The sequence below is a fragment of the Convolutriloba macropyga genome, chromosome 6 (genome assembly GCF_964194025.1).
Source record: "Convolutriloba macropyga chromosome 6, txConMacr16.3, whole genome shotgun sequence".
NCBI lineage: Eukaryota > Metazoa > Xenacoelomorpha > Acoela > Convolutidae > Convolutriloba > Convolutriloba macropyga.
The window spans coordinates 25,386,668-25,414,152 of NC_134473.1; the positions used below are offsets into that span (position 1 = coordinate 25,386,668).

Below are 27,485 nucleotides of genomic sequence, written 5' to 3' on the forward strand. Positions count from 1 at the left end.
GCGCTGAAATGGGCCTCTCCGTGGCCGCACTGTCCTTTACAAAAAAAATGTCTTTAAAGTGCTGAGTTCATTATCAACCAAACAGAGCTAGCAATTATACGGCTTCCAATTTCTTTTTATGGCATTCTGCTCTGCGACCGATCGGCTCTACAGCAAGTCTTGTCGAACGCGCGAGTCTCTGCGACGTACAGAACCTTCCAACATACGTCTCAAGTATGCTGAAAACTTTTCCTTCTCTGAAGAGAGAAAACAATGTTTTCATCAAAACTGAAGCTCTTAGATTGCCCTTTACTTCGCAATAAACGAACAATTCTTCGTGCTAAATAGATGTTTAACAAGAAGAATTAACCGAAAAATTTACTTCTTCAAGAAATACTACAGGAAAAACTATTTCTAAAAAGAAAAAAAACACTTCATTGTCATAAAACTAGTTGCAGAAATTACGTTTTGCAGCAAATTTGCGTAATACTGGTCTGAAAGATTTTGAATCTTCAATTTGATAATTAGTTAGCTAACTGTCAGCCGCAATTTTGAAGGGGTGTTCGCGCGAAATTGTTGAAAATAGACTGCATAAGTACAGTTTTTATCTCAAAAACAATAACAGCATTTTCAATTCGGTCACTTGATGTGAATTATGAAGGCACTTAAACATGCAAACAAAGGACAGACTAGAAATTGTCTCAATGATTAACTTGAGAATTCACCAAAACTAAAAATTCTCCTTTTCTTTTCTCTACGCACTGTTTTGTTTCATAAATGCGTTCTGATATTTTTTACTAATAATATTGAATCAGTAGCTACTGCAAATAACTTTTTAGAATGACTCTTTTTTATGCAATGCATAAACTTCGAGACAAATTAGAAACAACAAATTGTCTCCTTTGCATCCCAAAATAATAATTGACATTGCTGAAAAAATAAGAAGCACGAAAGTGTCTCACATAAAAGGTCTCACACAAAAGCTTTTCACACTTCAATTACTTTGGAAAAACTTCCTACTCAAAAGCATTTTCTGATGGTTCTAAACATTCAATATGCTGTCAGGTTTGTCAGTTGTCGTCCTTAATTTAAAGCTTTAATTAACAGAAGCAAACTCTTTCTGTAGTTAAGAGTAAATTTTTGAAGGAAAACGTACGAAAGAATTTGTTCTTCTTCATTTAAACCACAATTTTGTCATTTTTTTATTCGAAGCTAAAGAAAATGGAATTTCACCAAAGCCACTTGGATAAAATCAGGCCTGTAGTCATTTAAATGGCTCCGGGTGTGCATAGGTTTGATGGTTGTTTTATTGTCTGGGAATTTCAATTTAAGTTGAAGCTGAAAAGATAATTTTTGTTAGCGTAATTCTCAAATGATGACCTGTTCCTTTCCGATGATTTTCAATTCACATACAGACCTTTAAAATGAAATTAATTGTTTACGCAATCTTTTATAAGAAATTTGATCTGTTTTTTCTGTTTCCATCAAGATTTTAAATGCATGACATTTTTTATCTCTCTCTCTCTCTCGTTCTCATGAAAATTTATTTTAGGTTGGTTTATATGTGTTTTCTTTTCGGATTTTTGTGTGCAGTTGCCTTCCGAATCAGGTGAACATTCTAGAGCGTATACTCTAGATTAAATTGTTAACTTCGGAGCTAAACGAAATACCAAACTATTTATTTACAGTTTTCTCAAAAATATATTTTCATTTACTTTTTTCTCCCAAATTTTTTTAGTTTATCTGTTATTTGACTATATCAGAATTGCAATAAAATATAAAAAAGCGCGTCAGAATAATCACCGTGAAGAAGAGAAAGAGCTCACAACTGAGATGGAAAAGAGAAAATAGACAACGAAAACAGTTTACTTCATTTTTTTTGTCATGAATTTTTGCGTACCATAAAGTTCTAATAAAATTTTTGCTTCAGTTCTCTTATACCCAATTTAGTTCAATTTAATACCTACTAAACTAATATAAAAAGCTTAAAATGTTTAAATTTAATCTACCCCAATTCTTTCTTTCCTTTTTTGAAGTGATCCCATTTTCACTTTGGAACAAACTCGGTAATTTCGATTAACGAGTTTGCTAAAACTCTGCTAAAACTTGCTAGAAGTTTGCTCTGCGTACTAAAATATCTGTTTTCCTTTTTTTCTCTACGAAGCGTTAAAAAAATTGCAGTATGTTTAATTTTTTTCCACGCTTGTTTTGCTTTTTTTAACAGCTTTTCCGGATTTTCTTAAAATTACCAAAATCTGTTTTGTGACAGTTTGTTGAATGTATAAATAACATAAACGAATAATTTTAGTTTTGAAGGAATGTAGCTTTCCAGCCAAAATTGGGTATCGTTTTTAAATTAATCGGGTTTTGTCAAGTTAGACACTAGATAGGCTAAAGGTTTCCGTAATTATTTGTTGTTTAGGAATTTGCTCTCGAATTAACTGGATATACCTTGGTTTTTTAAATCCTTTTTTCTACAAATGGTTTTATATAAAAAGAAAATGTTATCTTACAAAAACAACCTGGCCTGTGACGACCGTGGTTTCAAATATCAGCTGCTTCTTAGAAGCAAATTAGGTTCAGTTTTCTGCTGCAGATGACTGGTAATTTTGAATAATTGATTGTCTCCAAATTTTTCTTAACTGTCTATCTCTCCATAATTGAAAAAGTTCCTTGCTTCTGATCGAACTAGTTGGACCTGTTTTGTGCAGTTTAGTGTTTATAGTTGAAGAAATTGTGTGCCGTCAAGTTTTTTTCCTGAGGTATTTTTGCCTTTTATTTTTAATTGAATGCTATGAATAATTTTCATCAAACTGTTTGAATATTAAGAAAAGTTTCCATCATCTTTCGTAGTGCTCTAGCGAATAATTTTTTACCAAAGAAAGAAATTTTTGAAAAATACGTGTAATCATGTTTTTTATGAAATCATGTTTTTTCAAGATATTCACGTAATATTGTTGTTTTTTGGAAGCATTATTTTTTGTTTGTAAGACTTCAGTCGGTCCAGTTTTTTTTTCAATTTTAATAGGAGTACTTTAGCTTCGCAAGTGGTCTTGAACGATGAGACCTGGTTTTTCTTTTAAGATCTACTCTTGTGTTTGACATCTATAACTCACCGTCCATACAAGTTATATTGCCTCCCAAGTTTGCTTTCTTTGGTCAAAACCTTTCATGAACACTGTCAAATTCTCCCAATGTCGAACCACGAGGTTCTAAAGTGTTCTTTAGTGAGCAACGATTGAAGTTAGAAGTAAAGCTGGATAAAGCCTATGTTATTTTCTTCGAGAGTTTAGCTCAAGCTGAACTTCAAGAGCGTACAAAATATGAAGTGTCTTCTCCTCAAAAACACGGCTGAGTTTAAATTATTTAAATCGAAATTTAAGTTCTCCAGGCATGAAATTGGATATTTAACTCCTGTACAACGTTTTCGAAAGATCTGTTTTAAACAAAACTTAGTCTTATAGTTCCATTCGCATTTTTGAGGTTCCAAAGGGGAAGACGAGGTCGCTGTTAATAATATTTTTGTAACAAGAACTCAGCGTTCCTAATTCATTGAATAATTTATTGAATAGAGTGCAAACTATTTCAGGTTATGTTTTTGAATATTGTAGAATTGCGACGCAAAAATTTCAGGCTATCAAAAGGACCAATGTTATGCCAAATTAACCAAAACAATCACTTTGTTTTACCCTATTGTTAAACTTATCAAAAGTCTGTTAGAATAATAATAATACCTACGTGAAATTTTTAGTATGAATTGAAGTATATTCAACAGATTTTAAATGTACTGCTGCCCGTGGGACTTAATGAAACTTTAGCAAAACAAACTGAGTTTAATTTGTTTTCTTATGATAAAAACATGTTTGTAATGCCAGCCGCTAATTTGTAAGCAAATTATTGGAACAAAAGATCAAAGAGTGAAAGTTGAGAATTATGATATTGGGTCTTTTGGCACATCGGATAACTTGGAATTTTTTAAATTGCCTCGTAATCTTCTTTTGTGTAATTTGTTCGGTCAAACTCGATTTTTATGGTTCCTGAGTTTTTTAGATAGAAGTAACAAAAATCTCCCGTTCTGCCTTTTGTAGGTCAACTGAATAGCTTGACTTGCCAAAAATTGGTCGATCGGTTACGGTAAATAGTTAGAGCTACAATTAAAGAAGTCATACGACTGGAGTTTTTCTCCTAATGTTTAATGATCACTTATATAAACGAAAATTCAAAATGGTTTGATATCGATTGAAGCTGTCACTGATTTGAAAGGAGGCTGAAAACTCACTGGAAATATTGCAACCATTATATGAACTTCATATTCTTAATAGATTATTAGTTAGAGGTGACCAGAAAATTGTTTACTAAATTGATAGGTAAGAATATATAATATAATAAGACTATGTGCTTTCACCTCACAGGCACTATAGAACTTCACAGTTAAACTGCCCTGCGTTTGGTCCAGCAACAAGAAAAAATAAAAAAAAATTGCATCTATTAGGGTTTTGAAAATCAAGGGGCCAGTAACGAGCATTTGCGATTTTGGAATGACTTTTTTTGAGCTTATTGGCCATATTATCTTGTTTTCGGGAGCTCAGTAGCTGACAGGTGAAAGATGTTAAAAATTCAATTTATTAAATGTTGATGAGGGTGTTCCATATCTATAGTTTCAAATTATACACTTTAAATTACCTAAACGAGATTCAAGTTCTCGAAGCGTGAAAATAGATATTTAACTGCTGCACAAAGTTTCCGAAAGATTTTGTATTAAACAAAACTTAGTTTTTTAGTTCCATTCACGTCTTTGATGTTTTAAAGGGAAAAACGAGGTCGCTGTTATTAAAATTTTCTAACTAGTAATCAGCGTTTTGAATTCATTGAGTCATTGATTTTATCGATTGCAGTCTATGTTGTAGAATATTGTTAAACTGCCAGATTGTCAATTAATTCAGGTTATCAAAGACCGATGTGATGCCAAATCAACGAAAACATTTCCATTTTTAACCCTATTTTATCCCTAAGCTATCAGAAATTCTATTAGCAAAACAATACCTACGTGAGGTTAATCATTATGTAATGAAGTGTTTCCAACAGATTTTAATTGTACGTCTAAATATGACCATGCCTTGCATGCCATTACCATGGCTAAGCGGCCCGTGGGACTTAATGAAACTTTAGCAAAAGAAACTGAGTTTATTTTATTTTAATGCGTATGATAAAAACATGATTGTAATACTAATTGCTAATTTGTAAACAAAATATTGAAGCAGAAGATCAACGGGTGTAAGTTGAATATTATGATTTTAGCTTTTTTGGCACATGGGATAACTAGGAATTGCTTAAATTGCCACTGAACTTCTATTGTTAATTTGTACGGTTGTACTCAATTTTTATGGTTACCGAATTGTTGTGATTCAGATGACAGAAATATTTTGTCCTGCTCTTTTTTTGCTTTTTGTAAGTCAATGGATTACATTGACCCTTCAAAAATCGATCGATTTGTTACGTTTTCAAGTTAGCTATAAATAATTGAATTGATAAGACCGGAATTTATCTCCTAAGGTATTTTGCCTAACCTGTCACATATAACAATGAAAAGTTAAATTTGATATCAGTTGCACTTGTCACTAATTTGAAACGAGGCTAAGAATATACTCTACTTTTTACAGAACATTTTTATAACCATTGTCAAATGCACTTTCTTACTGGAATGTTAGTGAGAAGTGACGAGAAAAATGTTTACTAATTTGATAGGTCGGAGTATATAACTGAAGAAAAACTGTACTCTCTTCTCTCACTTCACAGACACTTTTGAGCTTCACAGTCACCGTCTGCGTTTCGTCAAGCAATAATAATTTAAAAAGAAATTTTATTAGTAATTTTGAACTCATTTTGTAGAGAAAATTTATGGAATCTAAATAGAAATTTTAAAAGGTTAAAAGTTGCATGTTTTTTGTTTGTGCGATTAGGGACTAAGAGCTCTAGAGCTCAATAGCTGGCAGAGAAAATTTCATTATAAAATCATTTTTATCAAATTTCTGTTCTGATATATTTTTAAACTAAGTCTATCATTCGAAAACGTTGGGTTTCGAATAAACGACTACCTGCTTCATGCTCAGAATTATATCAGTAGTAGATAAAAGCTAGTTCTAAACAGTTTTTAATATCAAGTCTAAACGTGGCTCTTAGGAATCTTCTTTGGCTGTTAGGAATCTTTGAGAAACTGAAAAACATGGATAAGGATTTAGTCGGAATATCTCCCCCCAATTGTTTTGTGTCTATCCCCAAATGATATCGATCGGCCATAAGTGACTAAATAAGAAACCTTGCTGGCATAAAGATAATAACGCGGAAATGAATTTGAATAATTGGAAAATTAAAACTTTTTAAAGGCATGAATTTGTCTCAAAACTGAAGTAGATTTACCATAGAAGCAAAGTCAGCTACTGGACAGTATGACCATGTTTTGTATTTTGGATTTTCAGTCGGATTGCGTATTGTGTAAGGCTAAAGTAATACTGGTGAGAAACTACTTTTCCTTGTTTCCTTTGTTTGTTTTTGAGAAGAGGTTCCAAAGATTTTTTATCGACTGTCATCTCTTCAGTTGAAATTATTTTTTCCTTAAAACAAAGTTCACCATGTTCTTTTGAAACGAACTAAATTCTACCATAGTACAAATTCCTTCAATATCTTATGTCAAAATTTGTTGTCGGAAGTTGGAACTCCGTTTTGGAGGTGGACAGATTTCGCATTGTAATGGTGTTGCATTTTGTATGTTCCAAATAGGAAAACGAATGTTCTCTTTTGCTCTGTTAATTTTTAAATTTACAGTGTTTACTATTTTAGCTGTTGTATCTCATAAGAAAGTGTCGTCATTTCGACGTGAGTTATCATTTATTCACTCCCCGTCTCCATTTATTCTTAGAATTACGTTTATCGAATTTATTGTGGTTTTATACATGATTTCATAAGAGACAAACGATCTAAGAGACAGAGGTGCTACTAAAATTGATTATCTTTCTTCTCTAGAACCCGGACCTACGAATCAATGCGATTCAGCTCTGATCCTTGGCAAAAACAAGGCAATATAGCTACACCATTTTTGAGTTGTTCTTGAAAAACAATGTTTAGCTGTGATTTTTGTTCGGATGACATGAATCAGAACTGAAAGCTCTGCATACTAGGTCACGGAGTATCAAAAGCCTACGCATTGCGTTCATGAGAAATTCACAAATAGATAAAAACATTTCATATCATGTCTCACATAAAAGCGGGCTTATAAATTTTTAATAAACTTTTAACAGACTGTATTTTTTTTGCATTTTAAGCTGTTGCGACCAATCTTTCTTAAAAAATAGTTTGCCGATTGCAAGTGGTACCACAGATCGTACAATAGCCCATTCATCCCAGACACTCTGAAAGATGTTTAAGGGTTCTTTAGAAAACTGCCAACTTTGTGAAAGTCTTGGAAAAACCGAAAGATCTTTTGCAAGAGTCGTTCGAGATAGGCGATTTCTCTTGCGAGATCTCGCGTGCATCTTGAATAATTCTTGCACGATATGCAATTGCTTATGCATAGGCTCTTGCATAGCTTATTTTATACCCTAGTAATTAATACCAATATGTAGTTTTAGTTGCTCTCAGACAAAGTTTATATAGCAATTATATTAGCCCTGTGGTCTTTTTAATCCATTTTTTCTTCGACTTTTGTCTCCGAGATAAACAGGTTAAGACAGGAGGGCATATAGTTACTGAGCAGCTCTCAGAGCCTTACGCCTTAGTAGTCCCTAACTATGTAATTCACTAAAGCTGTTTACAGGAGACATTTTGATGGTGTGAGTGGCGGTTTTTAATCTTAGAAGTTTTACCCCATCCCCAACACTCCCGCGTCCACCCTCCTCCACTTGGCGACTTGGACCCCCTCTCGTCCAGCCCTCCCAACCCCACCCTCTCTAAACATCCTTTGACCCCCACTCCGCTCACCCCCATCCCTAGGCCCCAACTACCGAAGCCAACCGCTCGCCAGTCGTTTGAAAGGAACTCGGCCGACTTTATTCCGTAATATTTTGTAATGCTAAAATGTTGTTCTTTGTCAAAGTTGCAAAACGGACCAAAATTAGTATATAAATTAATTTTTCTCGAGGTGGATTTGCCTGGAATATTTACAAATGTTCAACAGTGTGAAAAGACTGCAATTAAATATTCAATACTCTTATCAAAACTGGCAATATTTTAAGATCTAGCAACAAATTTTCAATATGCAGTTTGGTACAAGAGCTAGAATGAATTCTTCACGATCGTTCAGATTAGAAACTTCAGAAAAATGACTTTTCAAATTTCTGGTTTTAAATTTTTTGGTTGTACGCGTGGTGATCAAAAGTCTAATCTCAAATATGATAAAGTAAGTATATGATAAGTATGATAAAAATGTATTCTATGATTTCTAAAACGGTTATCTACAGTGATAGACTCGAATTGCTAAAAAAATATGGAATTTGTGTCAGACTGGACATTATTTAACAACCATTACAACAAAAAAACAAGTATGTACTTCAAGAAAAAGAAATAAAATACTTAGTTGAAATCGAAATTGTAAATTTATACTAATCTCAACTTTTTTCTCATTGCCTTAAAATTCACCACAAAACTGTAGCTCTCTACGCATCTTTAATCCAATTTGAAAGAGCGTAGACGCCTTTGAAATTCAAGCATATGGGAAGAAAAATCAAGTTTTCGACAAAATTAAAGCAACTTTAAAGCAACTTTTTAAACATTTTTTGTTTTATTTTTTTTGTTTCTGAAGTAACTTTTTTTTAATTTTGCTTCCTGTCTGATTAAAAAGTTCAATCTACTTTAATCTTTAAAACACGAAGGCGTATAAAAAATGAAATTGGTCTCAAGTAGTCAATAAAAGATCAACAACTGTTTCTATGAAAACGAAGGTGAAAAAGAAGTTGACACAATTGAAGATTTAAACTGTTAAAGTTTTCGTGGGTCTAACACTTCAGAGAAGGCGCCATAACTTTTTCCAAACAAAATTTTTTTACATAACGATTTTGATTTTTTTTGTTAAAAGTTTTGACAGTTTCTTCATTTTAACAGCTTCTTTTTTATGAACAGGCAAAATTTACCTGAATTCGAAATCCACAAACACAACGACGAATCACGGAAAAATTTTCGCCTCCGCCAAAAATATATTTTGAAGAAAATTGTTAAAAAATGTAGTGTTTTTTCCTTTATCTGAAAATTATCTTTGAGGTTTTGGATTACTTTGCGAAATAAGGTCGTACGACTTTAGTTTATGACTTTAAAACAGGACTCAAAATTAATATCGAAACATGGCAAGGAAAAAAAATAACTTTTTATTACAACTTTTTGAAATTGCTCCAAATACTGATCAGTCGATGCTGCAAATTTGACATTAATTATAATACTTTTCAACTTTGTTTCCAATTTCTTCTTTTTCTTCAAAACGGTATAGGTGATTGTTACTTATGCGGTTGGTAAAAAATGGATGAATTCCTTTAGTAGGATGATTTTCCCAAAGAGGGCTCACATGCGGTTGTTTCAAATGATATACATGTGCGTTGAAGCGGTGTCAGACGCTAATAAAATATGAGATACGCAAGATCACTACAGTAGTTTTTGCTTAGCTTTTTTCATTTTATTTTTTTTCTCGTCGTCAGATAGATAGTATTTTATCCTCTGGTGGACTGTTGTTAACATAAAATTGCATTTATATGTATTTTTGCATGTTATAATGGATGTTTAAAATGAAGTTCCAAATAAATGATTTTGTTTTTTATGCTGTTTGACGGAGTTCATCTGGATTTCAGTTTTTGGAATTGTTACTTAAATTGCGCTTCGAGAAACAGAACACAAATGGAAACTTTTTTCACAAACTATCAAAAACAATGTCGTCTTGAACAAGAAAATAAGTTTTCTCATGAAAAAAATGGGGAAAAAGGAAATAAAATGGGAACGAATTTAACGGAATTTTACTCGCGTCACTAATTGAGCTCCGACTATTGGACAGTCTTCAAATTGTATAAAGACCAGGAAAATAGGATATTTCCATCAAAACGTTGTGCGCGATTCAAGAAATTGTAAATTTATACTAATCTCAACTTTTTTCTCATTGCCTTAAAATTCACCACAAAACTGTAGCTCTCTACGCATCTTTAATCCAATTTGAAAGAGCGTAGACGCCTTTGAAATTCAAGCATATGGGAAGAAAAATCAAGTTTTCGACAAAATTAAAGCAACTTTAAAGCAACTTTTTAAACATTTTTTGTTTTATTTTTTTTGTTTCTGAAGTAACTTTTTTTTAATTTTGCTTCCTGTCTGATTAAAAAGTTCAATCTACTTTAATCTTTAAAACACGAAGGCGTATAAAAAATGAAATTGGTCTCAAGTAGTCAATAAAAGATCAACAACTGTTTCTATGAAAACGAAGGTGAAAAAGAAGTTGACACAATTGAAGATTTAAACTGTTAAAGTTTTCGTGGGTCTAACACTTCAGAGAAGGCGCCATAACTTTTTCCAAACAAAATTTTTTTACATAACGATTTTGATTTTTTTTGTTAAAAGTTTTGACAGTTTCTTCATTTTAACAGCTTCTTTTTTATGAACAGGCAAAATTTACCTGAATTCGAAATCCACAAACACAACGACGAATCACGGAAAAATTTTCGCCTCCGCCAAAAATATATTTTGAAGAAAATTGTTAAAAAATGTAGTGTTTTTTCCTTTATCTGAAAATTATCTTTGAGGTTTTGGATTACTTTGCGAAATAAGGTCGTACGACTTTAGTTTATGACTTTAAAACAGGACTCAAAATTAATATCGAAACATGGCAAGGAAAAAAATAACTTTTTATTACAACTTTTTGAAATTGCTCCAAATACTGATCAGTCGATGCTGCAAATTTGACATTAATTATAATACTTTTCAACTTTGTTTCCAATTTCTTCTTTTTCTTCAAAACGGTATAGGTGATTGTTACTTATGCGGTTGGTAAAAAATGGATGAATTCCTTTAGTAGGATGATTTTCCCAAAGAGGGCTCACATGCGGTTGTTTCAAATGATATACATGTGCGTTGAAGCGGTGTCAGACGCTAATAAAATATGAGATACGCAAGATCACTACAGTAGTTTTTGCTTAGCTTTTTTCATTTTATTTTTTTTCTCGTCGTCAGATAGATAGTATTTTATCCTCTGGTGGACTGTTGTTAACATAAAATTGCATTTATATGTATTTTTGCATGTTATAATGGATGTTTAAAATGAAGTTCCAAATAAATGATTTTGTTTTTTATGCTGTTTGACGGAGTTCATCTGGATTTCAGTTTTTGGAATTGTTACTTAAATTGCGCTTCGAGAAACAGAACACAAATGGAAACTTTTTTCACAAACTATCAAAAACAATGTCGTCTTGAACAAGAAAATAAGTTTTCTCATGAAAAAAATGGGGAAAAAGGAAATAAAATGGGAACGAATTTAACGGAATTTTACTCGCGTCAATAATTGAGCTCCGACTATTGGACAATCTTCAAATTGTATAAAGACCAGGAAAATAGGATATTTCCATCAAAACGTTGTGCGCGATTCAAGAGAGGACAGTCAAAGAAACTATAATTACAAGGAAACAAAGGTTAACTTACTTAACCGTTTCCATATAGTTTTATTAATTATCAATTTTTTCATAACTGAATTCAAGAAAAGCTTATGAATCAATGTGAAAATTATGAGACAAATAGCGATTTTAGATGCACATAGCTATAATTTTATGGTGCGAAATCGTTACAGCCGGTCATATCGACGTTTCCATCTCAGCTACTTCTTGTCAATTGAATGAATGATTGTTGCTGATGATTAATTCCCAAACTCTTATAAATTTTTTCCCAAGAAGACGTCAGAATTGTAATTGTGATTCTTCTTTTCTTTTTAAAGTGTCCCTTTTTAAACTAATTGAGTCCAGTTGTAATCTAAGTGAATTTTTAATGAACAACAACGAACAGTTCACACAACGAGCACTTCGTCTTACTCGCTCATTCTTCAAAATCAGTCGTTGTTGCTCCCCGCGTCACTCGTCACATTTATCCCACATTCATTCTCCAAATAAAAATAAAAGTTTTTATCACTTTTATGGACTTCTCCAAACAGTTTGACTCCGGTTAACTGAATTTTTTGTTGTTGTTGTTGACACTCGAATTTAAAATTAGTTTTCTGCTAATAATTCATCGTGTAGTTTTTCATCGGATATGGAAATAAGTCCCATTGGTTTACGGCTACCCAGGTTGTCACAGGAAGCTATCATTGGTCTAATACTTTTGACCCTGTACTATACTAAGTAAAATTTCAAAAAGTATGTTACATCGCACCATACCATATGCAGGCTTTCATTGCACCTCGAAGAATTCAAATTCGTTACAGTCAAAACAAACTTCTAATTAAATATTAATAAAGGTTTTCATTTTTTTTTTACCAGAACACACTAATAATTAGCGTGGAGCGAACTAATTTTTTCGAATGTTTTTTTTTTCAGAATAGTACAGTTCTGTTCGATTCACCAAACTTTAGCTCATTGTTGATGTTGATAATCAATGTGTAGAGCGATCGTCTTACACTCAATCGTGAGATTGCTGATACTTATCAATCAAAATGTGCATTATTTGAAAAACATTACCATTTTTATTCAAACAATTTAGAATCTAGAATGTCGTACCAAACCATACAAGAGTTGCAGATGAGAATTTCCCCGAAAAATTTTATTTAAGAGAGCAAAAAAATCCTCTCCGGCCGAGCCAAACTCATGTTTTGCTAAGAATGGTTGTATTTTGAAACAGTTAGTTTAAATGTGAAACAGCCTTTTAAAATTTTGCTGACTAAAAAGTGAAAACTTTGCAACCGCTCAGTTGTGAGAAGTTGCTTAAGAATGGTCAAATTGACAGAACTCTAGGAACAAACTTCTATTTTTCAACATAAGTGAATTTCAAAGGTTTCCAATTGTCAAAAATAACTTTTTGTTACAGCTCCTATGATACAATTCATGTTGAATGGGAACCAAATTGATTTTGAAGACTGGATTACAATCAAAGACGACACTCGGACGAGTGAGGGCAAGTATTTGAAGAGGACAATCAAAGTTGACGATATTGGGTTGCAGGAGAACTCACTGGTGTGGAGCTGTCAAGCCAACAATTTGAAGGGATACGACACCTCAGATGAAATCTACACCCAGTACAGATGTAAGTCAATTCAACACTCACTATGAAATCTCACTGTGAAATGAAGTTTGGGGGGCTTTTCCGTTAATGCCCCTCCCACACACACATGCTCACAGTGCAATATGTACCCCCTATTACCAAGGGTGCTATTAAGAGCAAAATGTTTTTAAAAAATTTAAAAAATAGTACTTGCGCATGGTTTCCGCAAATAATACGCCAACCACTGAACTGGGGGGTAGGGAGCACAGACGGAAAAGATCCAATATTTGAAGTATCCTGATATTATTGCCACCCACGAGCCTGAACGTGGTTCCAGGATGTATCATGTTTTGTTTCACAAGCAGTAGGCGGCTGACAAGAACATCGAAGTGGGATGCATTGAGATACTTTTTTGCGATTCATGCTTCGGATCAATTCTGCCCCCCCCTGCATAACTTTTACGTGTGTTCTAGATTGAACCCCCCACCCCACTCCCTTCTTGTTTGACGAATATGCATCCATGTTTAACAAAAGAGCCAACCTTGTGCAGTATATCTCCACTTTCAATTACGCTTCTTGATCATGTTTTACGCGCTAAGAAAAAAATCGGAGCTAATGCAATTGTAAAGTGCAGTTGTTGTTAAATAACCATATTCATTGAGAATTATTCGCTTTTTGCAGCTATGACGCCTCTGTTGGAAATGTTTTATAATTACGATTCTAGTCTGAGAATCTTGTTTCAACTCGCAAATGTTAAAGCAGGTCTCAAACAGAGTCAGAGCTTATATGGACCTTCTATGTCTATATGGTGGCCAACAATGTTGGGACCCCCCCCCCCCAAAAAAAAGAAAAAAACAAGTGGTCACAGTAGCTATTTAAACTTGGGGTATTGCTTCCTGACATCCGAGCATATTTGTGCCTATTTCTATCAATTCTATTGAGCAGAAAATGTCGAGCTTTATGTATAGCAGAAAGTCACTATGTCATCAAATCGAGAAAGGTAAGTGGCCTTAGTGGCTAGTTATGGTTGCAAAGTGACAATAGTCAGGTATGTATCAATTCGTACTTGTCATTTCTCAATTAACTATACCGAACATTTTTTTGTAACAAAACTTGAATTCAAATGATACTCAACTTTGAATTTATTCTCCGAAAAAGAGACAATTGGGAACGAATCAATTGGTCTCGCAGTTGCTTTTTTCCATATTTTCGAACACTTCATACAGTTTGTGATAAATTCTATCTGTCTTGATATGACATGGAGCAGAAAACAATTTTTAATTATTGTTATTAATGTAACTTCTCTTGTATCTTGTAAATATCGTGGTGGTCGGTCAATAATATTTGTGTACATATTTCAAAATGAAAACTTAATGGTATTTGTTTGACACTTCATGAGATTGCCAACTAATTGTTTGTACGAAACTTGCGTTCAGCGACAAAGTTTTAAGGTTTCAACATCATCAAAGGCATTTTCAAATCAAATGAACCAAATTGTTTTTTAACAGTTTTTAGTTTTTTCCCATTTTTTTATGTTTTTTTTCATTTTCTTTGTCTGTTGCCACCTTTGACAATGTTATACTGGGTTCTCCATATCAAGTTTCATGCCCACTTTTAACCATTCTTGATCGAAACAATTGATGTCGTTTCGTGTATCGAAAACCGAGATATGTTAGCAAACTCTATTTTTTTTCTCTTTTTTTTTTGGGGGGGGGGGGGGGAAGGGGGATTAAAAATCAAACTCTAATCTGCATATGAAAAAAAAACGCAACCGTTTTGGACCGTGTTTCAATAACTATGTAGAATTTTCGTATTCAAAAGTTTCAACATTTGTTAATTAAATTTAATTTTCTGCAGAATTGATACATTTGCGGTGCTCTGGTTCCTTTGCGAATATATCGAATTATCTTGACAAAATCGGTCATTTAATTTAGTGTATTCTGTTTAAAATGACACCGCTTTTAGAAAAAAACGTTTCAAAAACAGCAGCAGTTATTGAAGAGTTCGGAATACTTCAAGATATCCAACTAATTATTTCGTGTGACAATGTTCGAGTTTTTTATTCCGAAAAACATAATATTGGTGTCATCTTTTTTCTGTTATCCCTTTTATACCAGAGTAAAAAAGGAAAAAAATACTATTACTTGCCAAAAAATATGTTTAATTTTTTTTGCCGAATAGTGCTTGATTATATTTACTATTCATTAGTTTTTACCTCCAAGCGTGCACGTTTTTATTAAGATTTATGGAGTTATTGTTAAAAATCAGAATTGAATGCGGCCATTAATTCATGGGTGAGGTTGAACAATTTTGTTTGTGTGACTGTCATGCAGTTTGGTTTATCAAGTTGTAACAGTTTGAATAAGGGAAGAGTTCCCGTGGTTTCTCCCCAAATTGTTTGTCTGCTGTTATTCCCTCTCCATGCATTAGCTGTGTTTATAAGTCAGTCAGTTTACGTCAATTTGTTAAACATAGTCCACTACTGTCTAGAATTATATAGAGTGCTGCTTGGCTGTTATACTTTGGCAAAAGTTATATTATTGGCAAGTTTTGTTAACCTTTTTTTCAATCTTGTGGAAATTTACAATTTTCTTCTGAAGTTAAATTTTACAACTTTTTTCAAATTATTCTTTGCTTTTCAAGGTAATTGTTTTTTATTGTTTTAGATTTAACATAAGCTTAGTTACAACGCAAATATTAAGACCCAAAAGTTTTGATCTGAAGAGACGATTTAAGAGTGACTACCGGAATTGGACGTAATCTTAAGTTGTCAAGAATCTATTCCGTAGTTGAATTTTTCTCAAATTTCCCATCAAATAAACGGTTTTTTTTACTGACTGCTTGAGGCCACTACGATTCTCCCCTCAGAGCATTTCATTGCTGAACGAAAAATTTCAGAATTGAATATGACATGAAAAAGTTTTCCGCAGTTTATATTCCTATGATTTTTTCAAGATCATTTGTTCCTCTCAGAATGTTTCTTAATGCAAAGTCTGACAAAAATTGGGCCGTGAAAAAAATTTTTGAGCAGAATAATTTCATATAATTTTACCTCATAACTTGTAGATACAATGATCGTTTATTATTACTTCAGTTAGTTTTGTAGATCGTTACTACAAAGCCTAGTTGCTTGAGTGGTTGTGGCAAACGTCACAATTTGAAAATCACCAATGAAAACACAAAAGAGGTCCTACTTGATTTTTTCGGAAGCCAATTAATTTCCGACTAAAATTTCCGACCATAGAGTACTGGCCATCGCAAAATATAATGCACATTATACACAGGCTGTTCTCTCTCTATCAATCTTCTAACAATTAGAGCTACTTCTACTGTAAACTTAATCAACAAGCTTCTTAAATTGTTTTCAATAAGGATATGTTGGGTCCATTAATGGGTTTTAGTGAATGTCAAACTGCTTGTGATATCAACAGAACGCTGGATCTAGACAATTTTGCCAAAAAATTCTATTTTTTTTTTCAGTTTCCCACGAAAAAAATATCGCAAATATTCGTCGACAAAATCATTTGAAAATTTTTGGAATTTTTTTCCGTGCATGCGAATCTGATATTACGTTTGGACTGAGGAGTCTTGCTGATCATTCTTGCAAATAAATTTCTTTGACGAATTAAGACGTAATTGCTGTAGACGAAATGTTTTTATTTATTTTTTGTTGCACTAATTTCAAGTGTTCTGTTTCTTTTGCCTCATTGAATGCGGATATAAGTTGTGGTTCTAATTCTCAATGTTGTACGAAAATAACTTTTTTGAGATTATTTCATCACGTTAGTATTCGTTTTTTCTGCCGATAAGCAGAAAGTTAATGTATAGATTATGCTTATCAACTAATTTGGTCAAAATTTACAATCAAACGAAGGTCGATGTGATTGGATTAAGCTTAATGAGGCCAAAAAGACACTTTCCTTGATAGCTCCTCCCTTATTACTGATAAAATTTAAAAATAGACTAAATTTCTGGTGATTGTGATATCAGTATATGACTCAAAGCCGTCTTCTTAAACAAATTGGTGATTATTTTTTTTTCAGAATGAAGTTTTCCTTATTTTTTTTTCAAATCTCTGTGGTTTTGTCCCGACCCTTAAAGAAATTTGTCATAATATTATATCTACTGGTCCGTTCGAAGGAATTGTTTGCAATTTTGTAAGAAACTATTATTGCAGTTTTTAGTATTCTAGTGACTGAAAATTCTCTTTAAATAAGTTCTTACAAATTAAATATTAATAGAACACATTGAATCTGTCCAGGTTATAAAAGACACGCACTCATACCCAAAGTAGCAGGTGTGATACAATGTTTCGATCACCAATTGTTTGAAATGAAGTACCTGTATAGGTTCCCATTAGAATGCGATATTACATTGCACTGAATTTTGAAGTATCTTCGATTAGCGCCTCTTTGTCTGGCTGATTTAAACAGATTAACGGTTACAGGTTGGAGCGACTTCTTGGAAGTCGGACTGTTACACTTTCCAAATTTTAATATCATTTTCCCTAAGTATTTTTTGCTAATAAACATTTTTTAAAAATTTTAGCAGGGGAAAAGATTTTATTTGACAACTGACGATCAATTTCAACTTGGTTAATTGGCATTTAATAATTGAATGAGACTGGTTGCATTGATTGGCATTGCGTAATTGAGATTCTGATTGCTTTCGCTGTCTCTTAATGAGCTTGGTTTGTTTTCAGTTTTATAGGGTTTTGTATTTCTACGTTTTAGTGTTTCCTGTTTGTGTTAAAAATAAGATCCAGTTTAAAAGTGTCATTTTTCGTATTTTTCAACTTTTCCTTGGGCGTTGAACTGATTGTGGCCGGGAGCTGAATTGATATTTTTGTCTGGGATAACTATTTTTTAATTAGCTTTTCCTTCATTTTTGGTCAGTTTTTGTCTAACCATTCCCACCCATTCCTTACCCAACTCCAACCCCCACACCTATCTTGGTTTCTAGTCGCAGTTCATTTAGATAGTTGGCTGGAGGGTTCTGGTTGTTGGGCATCGACTGAGATGATCTGGCTTTTGGTGTTCTGGCTTGATGTAGCAAAGCAGCCGGTGAATATATATGTGGTCGATGCTGCTGGCTAGTTAGCTGACGTCTTTGCCAGGCGGGAAAGGGATGGGGGGTTAGAGGGGGTGTTTGGTCAATGTTGGATAGATTTGTCCTTTTGTGTCTTGCGAGTCGTGAACAAAAGGCCTTCTTTGGGAAAATTGATTCCATTTGGAGCTTAAATCCATCCTGTGTTTTGCTAATTCCTGTCCAAAATTACACTTCCAAAAAAGCCCAAGGGGCCAAAAATGCTTCCTTGTTATTATAATACTACAACTGAAAACTAACACTATCTGGCCCCCTCACCTCCCCTCCCCACACCCTCCCCTCCCAACACACGTTTCTATCTCCATTTCACACTGCTCTTCGTCTAATTTACCTCTGCTCCTTCGGACGAATTGTACTCGATTGGTCTTTTAGCCTACAATTCTTTGCTGTTGCTTTATGAGATAATTTGGACTGGTTTTTTGTATAACTGCAAAAATAAATATTTTGAGCCCTACGTGTTTTTTTATAGAATTTTTTACCTCGTTCAGTTTTTTGTTTTCAGCAAATTATTTTTTAACTGCTGTGTATTACTTACGATAAATTCATTACATTTCACTTTCTTAGGTTTGAACATTGCTTTAATTCACATAAATTTGTTCAGTGAAAATTTCACACAATACAAAAAGAAAAGATTCATTTTAACCATTCGGACAAGTTATCCTTATCAAAGTGTTTTTTTTTGTAGCGTTTTTCGTCCAATTTATTTGTTAGGCCAATGGGATGGCGGGACTGGGCGTGGAGGCCAGTGTGAGTTTTGGGTAGGACCGTGTTGGTTTTTCATCTGGGCTGGAAGGGGAATGGGATGAATTACCCAACAATGGTGGGGATTGAATAAAAAGACAAGAGGGCCTAGCGATTGTAATTTGTTATTTGACTTGACGTGATTGGGGGCTAATTTCAATTTGTAATTCTACCCCATCTTCCTTCTACTCCGCTACAATTCACCCCTCGTTTAAATTATTATTGTTTCAGTTATTTTTCTCTTCTACCGAAAGCTTTATTAGACATGGTTTCTAGAAATTAGTAAATTAAACAGTCGTTAAATCTTCGTTGAGTATATAGTTACCGCTAGTTACTATCAGTGGTATCCGCGCATTAGACTTAAGCGCACAGTTGATTCATATAAATTGTCTTATTTGTAGTTTCAGTTAAATTTTTTCTTTCATTTGCAGCATTATTTTTAAAACGATTCTGATTTGATAAATGTTTATTTCGTTTATAATCGGCCCTTTATTACCAATTTGAAGATAATTCATCTGGGAAAATTTTTTTGATATTTAGGTATTTTGTAGTTCAGATGGAGATATTTTCAGATTTTCTTTTTTGTAAAAATATGTCCAAATTAAAATCAATTTGTTTTAATAACTGAGAAATTGTTCGCTCTTTTGATTTATCTTTGACTTCACGTCATACAGCTGTAATTTTTTGAACAAATTGTTTATAAGAAGTAATAGTAATCTTTACGTGAAAATAATTTTCTAAGCTCCTCGAATTATGTTAAGAGATTAATTCTGTAGGTATTCACTGGTTTTATTAAAGGTCAAGTGTGTCTTTCATTGTGTTTTTGTCATCTATTGTCAGTTAAAACTGATATTTCAGTAGTCGTAACAGATTTATTAACGAATTTTGAGAATCAAAATCTCGTTTTTAGCAGTTCATTCATCTTATCTTGTTTCGATATGACTTTGTTCAGTCCGATTTCACCCAAAGGTTCAATTTTTCTATGATAAATCTTTGCTACGTGGAACATTTTTTGTAAATGTGAGAGGTTAAACAGATTTTTAATAATTTCTTGATGTTTAAAAATTATTTTCTCAGACTTCAATGTTTCTCTCAATGATCGCCCTTCTATTTTTTCTTTTAGTTCTAAAAGAACTGAAATCACAAAACTTTTTCTCTAACTTTGAAAGCTTCAGTTCGTTGGAGATATATTTTAAGAATCCCTATCTAGCCTTTTTCTTTTAAGAAGCTTGTTTTGCCAGCTTGTCATCCAAAAAAAATTTTCTTTCATATACGGCAAAAAGTCGTGCTTTGTCGAAATGTTTTAGTATTCTTATGCAATTTTGATTTGGCATTTCAGAAAAATAAATTATATATTTAGTTAACCGCAATCGACAAACTGATTTCTGCTTTGGCCACTTGGAAATCAATGGAAGATGAAAATTCAAAATATATTCAATGGAGTTTATTGAAAATGAAGTCGAAAAAAGAATTAGATGGGATACTCACACAATATACCGTCTTTAATGAAATCCTCTCACAATTGGCAATTTTTTTGTCATTTTCAAAGTTGCATATGCCCGGGCTTACCACCCAGAGTATTTCAGTACTGAACTTGACTATCTCCATATTATCTTGTAAAACCAGTACTGAAACAGCCTATTTACATAAAAAAGTTGGTCATTATGCCCAGAAAAAAACAGAACAGCTATTCAGACTGTTCAGAATAATTTCAGTGTAAAATTAGTAGTGTAAAAAGTCAGTCTGCTGATTTTAAAAATGGAAAATCAACTCATGAGTTTGTTTTTAAAATCAGCAGACTGACTTTTTTTGGGCTAATAGTTTTGCGAGAACGCTCTATACAACATAGAATGGTTATCTGGCACGATTTTAGCGGAATCTTGCGAGAGGATAGAATTTTGCCAGCTTTTCTTCTAAAACCTTTCAAATTAACCATTCATTGTGCAGGATATTGCGAGATAGCGATAGTGATTAACTTGGAGTATAAAATAATGTTTTTTGTTCTGAATAACGAAAAATGTATAAGTGAAAAAAAATTATAGGAAAATTTTATTTCCCCAAATCTATGTTTTTCAAAGAATTATCGTTCTTATTTACATTCAGATTTCTTATTTACATTCAGATGTGCAATGAATGTTTGTTTCATTTCATCTCTCACAACCCGCAGCTATATTTCTGACATTCGGCATTACCTCATTTCTTATTAGTCCTGGAGCTTGCTTTTTTCTGCAAATTGGTTCTATCCAAATTGATGATTTGCTTTTCCTACATTTGTTTAAGATTTATAAATGGACGTGTTAGATTTAGCTGTCTAGTTTCTAAAATGTTTGACGCAGGAAGGGAGCGCTTGATAACATTAAAAACTTCATTGAGTTAATTAGATAAAATGAGATTTATGAAACCAAGAGGGAATTTAATGCATCAGTTTATTGGTTATATCATAAATACTTTAAGCTAATTAATTGAATGTCTAGCAATTTTTGTCAATATCATCGTTTGAAACCACAGAAACCTTCAATCTTTATCTATGCATTTATTCTGTAATTTGATTTTCTTTCTTTCCAGTTTTTAAAATTTATTTAACTGTCAATTTGTTTTGGTTTCATCTTGTCATTCCTGCTGAAAATTCTAAGTTTCTTCTAATTGTACCGGTGATTTTTTGCGACGCCCTTGTGCATTTCCAATGTGCTGTGTCGTCACTATGTACATATCGATTTGATTTAATTGACTGGTCGAAAATAGTGCTCATTGAATGAATCAGTTCTACTTTTAGGAGATTAAATTTTTATTTTTAACCTAAATTTGTACTATTGATTATGCCATGGGTCGAAATGAATAATGTAGCGCTGTGACTAGGATACTGGTGTAGATTAGATATATGTTTCATTGTTAATATTAGTGTTATTTTTGCTTTTATGACCAATTTGTTTGACTTTGCAGCATTCCTGTCATATATAATCTGCAAGCTTATTGAATGTGAATAGGCCGTATTTTTCCATTATCGCACTGATAACCAAAATACACCGCCGGGGTCATTCAAGTTCGCCCAATTGAATTTGGGTTGGCATTGTTCCTCTTGTTATTCACTATTGCAACCATATATACAAACACAACATTACTGCTATCAGGGGAGTGTTGGAACGCGTTAGGGTTAGCGCTATGGTTAGGGTTGATAGCTCTCTCCCTCTCTAGGGGGGTGGGGGTTGGGTGTTGTAAACAAAGATCATATATCAACTGGAATTGTTGGGTTGCTTTGAGAAAATGAGAGAGCGAGGGTAGAATGACCCGGAGACATAAAACGTCTGTCTCTGTCCAAGCTAGTTACGGCCACTCGTCTCGTCACTTCTAACATAGCCACAGGCCACAATGAGTTATTTCTGTTCCTTATGATGTGAGCGAACGGAGTCACTTTTCTACTATATTTTTGGCCCAAACGTTAACGGATTTAATTGAATCGGTTATTGCGATCGCTTCTGGTCGCTATCCTAATAGATAAAAATAGTTTTTCATTTTTGCGAAAATTGTGAAAATTTCATTTTTGTAAATTCATGCTTATTTTTTAGGTTTTGAGTTCCATTTACTAGGAACAAAGAAAAGTTTTTGAAATTTGAAATTCGTAAAAAAAATAAAAATTAAATTTTTCAATTATTACGTGGAATAGAAAATTCAACGAGCATGTGCTACATTTATTTAGGATTAAGTTCGCATTGATTTTGAATTATTTTGGTGTTATATCAAAATGGTGCAATTCGCTTTAACAGTGCGACGAATGCAGCTCTAAATAAGCAGCGGTTTATAATGCAAGATTTATAATAACTAGCCGGTTTATTAGGCAAACAGTTTTTGCTCTCTCGTACGGGCTCTTTTTGCAACTATTATTGCGTTGCCCCCTCTTTTTAGTCTCCGTTTAAATCTCTCGAGACTAAAGTTTACAGCGTGTATCGAATTAACTCCAATTAGTGGCACATTATAAAGAATATAAAAATCATACATCCCCTTCCTACCCACCCCCCCCCCCCCCCCCACCCTCCCCCCTCCCCACCCTCTTGTCTTCCCAATCGCTCCATGCATATATCTTTTCCCTGTTTGCTAGTAATTTTTCACACTGCCGTAATGCAACTTCTCTATGAAGCTTGGTTAGCGCTGTAAGCCTCATCTTACGAAGCCCGTTCAATAACCTCAATTTTACGCCCCCTTTTTGAGGATCATCTTCGGCTCCAAATTTCTTCATCAGTTTTTTTTTTGTACCTACAGTTTGCGTTTTTAACTTCCTTTTTAACTCAACATTATTTTGTATTTTTTGTAAAATGTGCTAGTGTTTAAGGCGTTATCATGTATTTTAAGTGTATATGTATGAGTTAACGATAGATCTTTTGTTCTTTTGAGAAGCTAACGTGATATATTAACTATGTTTTGTTGCTCTTTGGTGTTCATACTGCATTTTTCCTTCTTAGTATCGAGATGAAGATATGTTAACTTGGTACAGTAGCGAAACAGCATCAGAAGCAACAGCAGAAGCTTAGAGAATATTGAAGGCAGTTGTTCATTTTTGTGCTATTAAGTTGTTGTCTATTCAATAGCCGCTCATCTAATTTACACCCCATCTCTTATTTTTGCCCATCTCTCATTTTTTCTCGACTATCTAGTGAATTTTCGCACCCTTAAAACCCTCATTTTCTACCACTTCTCACCCATTGCCATCCCCCCATAAATTTTCACTTTCTCCCACCCTCCCTCCCTGCCTCCTTTCACTTTTCTCACTGGGGCTGTGCCTTCCCATTTTTTCTCTCTCCCTCTCTCTTGTTACCTCGTATTTGGCCCTTGTATACGTAAACAACTAGTACCCCCTTTTAGTTGTTTTTCTATTTATCGCTCTCCAATTTTTCCCAAATTTGTTTCAATGTGTGGCCAATTTTGAAACAATTTATCGCTCAATGTGCAAGATGAATCGCTTAGTGAAGAAAGCGCATCTATCTACATATCTTTTACCTGTTGTTAATAAACTACAAATAACAGAAGGATATATTACACACACTGCAAAAGTCGCTCCTATGTATAGTTTGAAATTATGCAATGACAATTATATTGTCTGGTCTTCGTTTTTATAATTGAAAAAAAAAAATCAACTTAGAATTATCATTCTTATACGACCACGCCTCTTTTGGTAGCTGTTCTAAATATAAACGCTTATTATCAAAATTGGAAGCAACTGCGACGGGGTTTTTGGTACCTGTACTCTTTAATCTTGAACGTTTGTTTACTGGCAGTTTCATAAATTTAACAAAAAGTCTTGCCCCTTTCAAATCTTCTCTCTTGGCGTCTTTTTTTGTGAAAATGAATCCCTATGTTAATTACTTTTAAACTAAAAGTCACTCATATATTCCGTCATAATTGTTTATTTTGCAGAATAGGACAGGTAAAATCGATATAAAAAAATTCAAGGTATTTGAAAGGTTTTTTCAGCAATTCAATCATATCTGGGCAAAGTATTATCTTTGTATTTGTTTGATCTCACAAACGTCAGCTGTATCTTACTTTGTTTCACTTCCAGTCAATGCAGCCAAAAAACAAAGAAGATTTGACTGGAACATATTTTGAACAACGCATACCGTTGTTCTATTCACTTTTGTTGACATCTTTTTATTATTTACTCTAAGTCAATATTCATATTCATCGCTTCCTGACTTAGCTTGGACTGAAGTTATTCAAGTTCAAAAATTTATACCAACATCAATCGTTAATACGACAGGCGGAATTTTTGATATATATGATCTAATTGTCAATTTGGTTTTTCTGGGAAAGTTTGTGCGGGTACTTTCTTCGTTTTTTAACGAATGAGCCCTGTTTATTGTTGAGTTTTGTAGAACGGAGGGTAAGTTCTGCCGATTAAGCAAAGCAGAAAATCCGTTTTTGTTTTGATCAATCCATTTCTTTTTAACTTCATTTTTTAATATATACAATGTGATGGCAAGATTATCGCACTCTAGTTTTTCAAATGAAAAACAAACATAAGTGATGCTTCAAATAACTTTGTTACAGCGTATTTTTGCTGACGAAACAGCGGATTATCTTTACTGTATTTGTCAATTGGAAGTGTTTCGACTTGAAATTTAATGATTCAGTGCTTATTTAATCCATTTAGCGCCTTTTGCGATTGAAATCTTTCTTTTACGATAAAAAAATTTTCAATCGCTTAGTAGCAAAAATATTCTTTTGTGTTTCATGTATCCCCAATTAATTTGGTTGATGTTAATTTCGTTACTTCGAGCGATGAGTTGTTTATTTTATCAGCTAACTTAATGTTTGTTCATATTAGTTATTTCACAATACTGATGCAGATCTTTACTGATTTAATTGTCAATATATTCGGTTTTATATGGAATTTCTAAAAGCCTTTCTTGATAGTTTTCTCTTTTTTCAGTAGAGTATCGCTCATTTTGTGCTAAATTTCCGTCTAATGATTTCAATTTACATCTGTCAGCTTTCTGATTTTTAATTGCTCTTGAACGAAGTTTATAGTATTTATTATAAACGTGTGTCTTTTGTAAACATGCAAACGTAAACGTGTATTTATTGTAAACATGCAAATTTTTCGCTTTACAATTTTGCGCTTTTCTTCTAGAACATTCTTTGACTTCTCAAGTGACTTTTTCACGCTTTCCTCCTTCATTTTTGAGTGATCTCTGTTGCTCCGAAGTGAAGCGTGTTGCTAATATAAAGTCGGTTGCAGAACAGCAGAGGTAAGTGAATCTTAGCGCAGTGGTTAGTGCGTATGGTTGTGGATCGGGAGGGCAGTGGAAGAAAAATTGATCTAAGCTACAGCTCCTGAATTAAATTGCCTCGCCTGTAGTTCAAAAGCAATTCTTCCGACATTTGTCGGTTTTTGTTTATGTTTGCTGTTTTGTATTTTTACGACACAAAGAGGTGTTAAGGTTTTCTTTTTTTATTTGGTGAGCGGAAAGAAACCGGAGCAAAGTTCGTGGAAGATTAAAGTTCGAAAAAGTTGCTTCGGTGAACAATTTCAAAGATTAAATAGAGGAAAGAGTGTTACTTTGTTCATACCTTCTTTTGAAACAGAGCTTGAAATGTGATTGTCAAAACAATTTCACTAAGCGAGCAAATTTTTTTGTTCTCATGTGTCTTTTTCTTGAGGTTTTGTTGAAGGTTTTTTATTATTGTTCAAAAGTTATTCTAAGCTAAATCAACAATATTCACGTTGTTGTTATAGCATATTAATTAGTTGGTAATTAAATGGTGTTTGAAGCTAATTTGAAGGATTTTTACTAATTTTTAGAAAATTTATAGCGATTTTTTTGCCCCTTTCATTGTTTTGTTTTGCATTTATTGTAAACTAAATTAAGAAGAATTCAGGTAAATTCTTTTGGTACAAAGCAGTTTTTTCTATGAACTTTGACAAAGAAATTGTTATATTTGTCCTACATATTTTAGATTTTCCTCGTTTTGTCAAAAATAGAGATGTTTGTGAATTTATTAATTCTTTCCTATTTTTGGGAGCATTTAATAGTCGCGATTTCATAAAGAAACATATTTTTTTGTATGTGAACTTGTACTATGAGATAAACAAGAATTTTTTTAACTTCACAGGCTAATTTTTCGTATTATTTGACTGAACATTTTTTGTTTATTTTCTCTGCATTGATGATCTATGCCACTAGATACTAAATATCTTATAGGTTTTTTGGTGAAGGCAAATTCGAGTCGTTTCCGGAATTCTTCCGGCTATGTATCTTTTTATTTTTGAGATCTTTTTTCTGTATAATTAAACCACGCTTTCCTTCTTTTTCGCTACGCTGTAATTATGCGTGATATGGTTGTTTATGGTCATTCGTGTTGCAATAATCTTGCAAGATAAGCATATGCAAAAAAGTTTCTAGTCTTAATCCTGGAAACCTAGAGTACGGGAAAAAACGGTAAAACGCTCGCAATATTTGATTGTGAAGATATTTTGGGCATGGACAAAAAGGGGGAAGGAAAACTGATTGAAAACACATCAGCAAAGTTTTAGTCCGTCTTCGTTTGATTTAAAAAAAATTCTTGTTTTTCTTGATTTTCTGTTTTCTCGGATAACTTCTTGAGTTATATAGTAATGCTTTGTTTGTTTTTGTCGCTAATGATGACACCTGAAGCTACTCTTAATCAGCGAACCAATTTGGAACGCCTGGGAGACGTTATATGTAAAAGTTACCTATACCCCCAAAATTTTTAATTGATTTCTAATCAATTGAATGGCACTGAACTTTTTGATTGGCATGGCTATTCGTCTGTACTTTAGTCGAATGTGAATGTTTATCTTCAAGAAATTGTAAGCTTCAAAGTGCAAATTTTTCTACCAGAAGCTTTGCAAGTGCGTAAATGTTTACAATTCAACTTGCAAGATTCTAAAAGCTAAATTTTTAGGGTCCTCTTCGGTTCCAATATGAAATGCCCCTTGGGGACAT

General features: G+C 33.2%; 1 protein-coding gene across 17 annotated transcripts in view; it reads left to right on the forward strand.

Moving 5' to 3' along the window:
- LOC142341591 (uncharacterized) overlaps nucleotides 1-27,485 on the forward strand; it is a 499,295-nt gene that overhangs the window by 361,066 nt on the left and 110,744 nt on the right. For all 17 annotated transcript variants that reach the window (XM_075392645.1, XM_075392646.1, XM_075392650.1 and 14 more), the window contains one exon: nucleotides 13,006-13,221. In XM_075392645.1, the coding sequence (XP_075248760.1) occupies nucleotides 13,006-13,221 (216 nt within the window). The remainder of the gene's footprint in view (nucleotides 1-13,005; nucleotides 13,222-27,485) is intronic.